At 34.7% G+C, this 4,251-nt stretch overlaps 1 protein-coding gene across 3 annotated transcripts; it reads right to left on the bottom strand.

Annotated features, from left to right (window-relative positions):
• Positions 1-513: 513 nt before the first annotated feature.
• On the bottom strand, positions 514-1,977 carry LOC121984163 (protein FD-like). Of its 3 annotated transcripts, XR_006112800.1 has the most exons (5): positions 1,459-1,977; positions 1,312-1,389; positions 1,124-1,231; positions 767-825; positions 514-632 (listed from the first exon to the last, which is right to left on the bottom strand). XR_006112800.1 is itself a non-coding variant. In XM_042536980.1 (4 exons), exons 1-3 carry the CDS (start codon positions 1,816-1,818, stop codon positions 1,151-1,153), a joined length of 519 nt encoding a protein of 172 aa, XP_042392914.1. In that variant the 5' UTR covers positions 1,819-1,977; the 3' UTR covers positions 514-825; positions 1,124-1,150. The 3 variants fall into 3 exon arrangements, 2 of the variants coding, with proteins under 2 accessions (XP_042392914.1, XP_042392912.1); XM_042536980.1 differs by having other exon boundaries at positions 514-825; XM_042536978.1 differs by lacking the exons at positions 514-632; positions 767-825 and having other exon boundaries at positions 967-1,231.
• Positions 1,978-4,251: the final 2,274 nt, after the last annotated feature.

Raw genomic sequence — 4,251 nt, 5'->3', positions numbered from 1 at the left:
CCACGTGACCATCTTACTTCAACCCAAATCGATTTTGCTTCATTTTTAGAAATTTTTAACTCAATTCTAAATCCTTGGTTTGGAGTTTTCAAAATGTTGATTGTTAGAAATTTTATTCGTTCAATTTAGTTGTGATTTTCAAGAATTTGGAAGCTCGATTCAAAATTGTATTGATAGATATGCGAGCAACGAGGGCAGATCCACTTTTTACGATCCAGGAGATGGTCCCTTAGCATGAATTGCTGAAATGAATGGTCCCCATTCATAAAATAGATGGAAATCATTCATCTCCACCAATCCACATCAAGGGACTATCCCCTGAATCACAAAAAACGATCCAAAGAATCCGGACGGTACGAGCAACCTCAAGTGAAAACTTTTACTACATATTTTCAAAAAAAAACAATAATATTTATGTGCCTTTTTATTTTATTTATATTTTAAAATTAATTAATTTATTAAATTAAATTAATATTAAGGCAATCAACTTTTGCTTGATGAAGGATAAAAGAATAAAGGGAAAAAAAAATCACTTTGGGGCAGACATCAATTGAAATATGTACAAGATAATATGCGCCATGAAGTTCGAAAGTGACAGGACATAATTTGATAGGGCGCTAATGGTCCACGCTCTGCACCGATGGCATATGAATCTTTAAAATATTATTCGTGACAAATAATGGCGCATTAATAATAATAATAATAATAATAATAATAATACTTTTACTTAGGAACTTGTAAAAAAATGGGAAACAGCGAGACTCACATCATCTTCAGCCAAGAAACCAAACGCGAAGACAATCAATACAGCGACAGTTGAGTTTCCTGCACAAGAAGGAAAGGTATTCAATGGGAGGGGAGGGGAATTACTCTGTCGATCAGTTTCACCAGTTGTCGATGCTCGCCTCGCACAGGAATGATAGACATTGCCTTGCTTAAAAAACAGAGGCTTTTGTTCTACTTATATACCAAATATATGCAGTCTCGTTCCTCTGCAGTTTGCCATATTTACACAAGCAAAACTCAGAACCTCTTGTCTCACAGTTCGCATATATATATATATATATATATTTATATATATATATATAAATAAAGAAAGAAAGAGAGGATTTAGTTCGGGTACATGCGTTGGTGCTCAGAGGTCTCTGTTTTAGAACGAAGCAGATACAGTTCTTTGGATCTTCCTCTTCTTGACCTCAGGAAGTCCAGCAGCAAGGGTTTGCTTAAGCAGCTGTGGATCATTATTATCTAGTTTAATCAGAAACAAAAAGTGATGGGAGGTTCGTGAATATTATGTACGTAGTTGTTTACCATTTCATACTTGAACTTGAGCCTCCTGTTCTCCTTCGCGAGATGATCCACTTCCTTCTCCAGCTCGTTTGCGTAAGCCTGTAGAATAAATTGACTGTGTCAGGGCCAAAAAGAAACACGTCCGGGAAGGGGGGGGGGCGTGCGTGCCTGTTTCCGAGCCCTGGATCGGGCCGCCGACTCGCGATTCTTCATCATTCGTTTCTTGCGGGGGTCGACGGCGACAGCGTTCCCGGCGCCGCCATCGGTGTTAGCGGCCGCGGCGGCGGCAGAAACGGCGGCGGCGGTCGAAGCGGCTGCTGCGGCGACGGCGGCGCGGGAGTTGAGGATGTTGTGGAGGGAGAGGGAGTTGGGGGCGAGGGAGATCAGTGGGTCAGGCGGGTCTCGGCTGAGGCTGCCGAGACTGATCTCCTCCCACACCTCTTCCGCCGTGGCCCTGCCGCCGTGAGCGGGAGAGGGGACGGAGGAGGAGGAGGTCCGGGGGGAGGAGGCTTCGCTGATCTGGGCCATGGCAATTGGCAAGAAGAACGATGGAGCCTCTGCCCCGCCTGAGGAGCTCAGCGCTCAGGGCACCGAGCTTCTGTAAGAGGTAAAAACAAAAAAATAAAAAAAGCGCCCGGGGCAGAAGATTTTTTTGGGGGAACCATTCGCATGCTCTACAGGAAACACATATCGCTGTCTTTATTCTCTTCAGGTCACGATAACCAACCGCGATATTAAAATTCAGGGGCAATTTCCGACCCAAACTTTGATAAATAAATTAAACAGCCACCTAACTTTGATATTTATTATTTTAAATATCTTTCATTTTTTTCAAAATCTTAAATATAAACGTGATTTTTTTTCCCCACGCGTCCCTAGATTTTTATTAATATCTAACCCTTATCTCATACTTTTTATATTTATCTGATCATATTTTTTTTGTCTATATTTAATTTTATTTTATTATTAACTATGATTTTCAAAGATGGATGATTTAAGTATTAGTAAACGTGATTTTTCCCCCAATTGGTTACACCTTTTATTATATTTTGCTAAAATTGATTTTTCTTCTCCCTCATGATTAAAAGGAAGTTGGACGAGACAGGAGAAGAAACATTATTTAGCATGCATAGAACAAAGGATATTAGCTAAAAAAAAATATTTACATGAAAGATTTGGTCGATTTTTTTTTTAAAAAAATCTGGAGTTGTTGTTCTACAGCTAAATAAAAGAAAGAAAATTCAAATTCCATCCTGTTAAAGCAAGCCAGTTAACCACAATTAGAGATATTCTATAGATTTTGTCATGATGGAGCAATCTACTTTTTGAACTGTTTTTTTTTAAAAGTGAATATGTAGTATTATTTGAAATTGTGATACAGAAACTAAGAAATGCTGCATTTCCATTTAAATGCGTGTTTGTCAGACTGTAGTTTTTTTTTTGTTGTCTCATTATTTTGTTGGATAACATTTGAATTTGTCCGGCATGTACAGTGTATGTAAATGATATATATAGTGCTGTGCGCACCTATGCGTCCATATCAATTTTATTTTTATTTTTATTTTTGATTATGTTAGTTAGGTTTTATTTTTAATATTTATTGATTGGATTATAATATTAAATATATAAAAAAAAATTAAAATAAAGAGCTCACAGGGTGCATGACACAAGGCGTGTGACATATCAAAATTATATATAGAAACAGAGAATTATTAGCCTATAGATTCATTATTCGATGAGCAATCGTGAGCGACTTTAACTAAATCCGAGCGCGTATATATATATATATATATATATATATATATATATATATATATATATATATATATATATATATATATATATATATATATAAATGAGCAACCGTGAGCGACTCTATGTAAATACGGGCGCGTATATATGTATATATATAAAAAGATGTTAGGTATCTTCACAATTTTGTTTATCAACATTTTTAAATATAAATTATATTAGGATTAAAAGAATTCATATATTTCTATAATAATATGATATTATCTATTTTAGTCTAAATCCTCATAAATTTATTTTTGGGTTCTATCCAAAAGATGTTATACTAATAGAGATATCTTTTATCTTTTGAATTTATAATATTCTTCGTGTATTTTTAATGTAAGACTTTGATTGTATTTTGAATAATTTTTTCCTCAAATGAAAGACCACTATTAGTCTTATGGTTCGAGTTTCCCTTAAGTATCTAATCACTCTTGACATGCTCCAGACTTTCCGTCAAGTATCCAGTCATTCTTGATCTGCTCCGAACCTCTTCTTAACTTAATTCAAGGTCACCTTACATGATATCCATTCTGAACCATAATTCTGATACCACTTGTTATGACCAAAATAATTTATATATCTTCACAATGGTATGATATTGTCCACTTTGAATTTAAACTCTTATGTATTTATTTTTTAGCTCTACTCAAAAAGATCTCATACTAAATAGAAATATCTTTCAGCTTTTAAACTCATAATCTTTTACATATACTTCCAATATAAAAATGTGATAATATTTCTAATAAATTATCCTCTCATTATTAAGACCAAGCACTATAATAGTTGTCTCTTTTATTTTTTTTCTTATTTCACTTCTTATTCTATAATCTTTTACATATACTTTCAATATAAAACTTTGATAGTATTTCTAATAAACTACCCTCTCATTATTAAGACCCAGCACTATAATAGTTACCTCTTTTGTTTCTTCTTCTTTCCCTTCTTATTCTTTTTTTTTTCCCTTCTTATTCTTCTTTGTCATGCACAACTTTAACGTCAACCTTAATAGACTTCCCCTTGAAGGTTCTTATTTCTCTCTAAAGGTATTTTTCCTCTTTTTGTGACACCTTATTAGACTTCTCCTTCTATAAAGGAACTTCTTTTTCTCTCTAAAGGCACTTTTCTATTTTGTGGCATCCTCATCAACTCTTTTTACAACCATAGAGG

This window comes from Zingiber officinale, chromosome 5B (genome assembly GCF_018446385.1).
Source record: "Zingiber officinale cultivar Zhangliang chromosome 5B, Zo_v1.1, whole genome shotgun sequence".
Lineage (NCBI taxonomy): Eukaryota > Viridiplantae > Streptophyta > Magnoliopsida > Zingiberales > Zingiberaceae > Zingiber > Zingiber officinale.
This window is presented reverse-complemented; position numbering and strand designations above follow the sequence as displayed.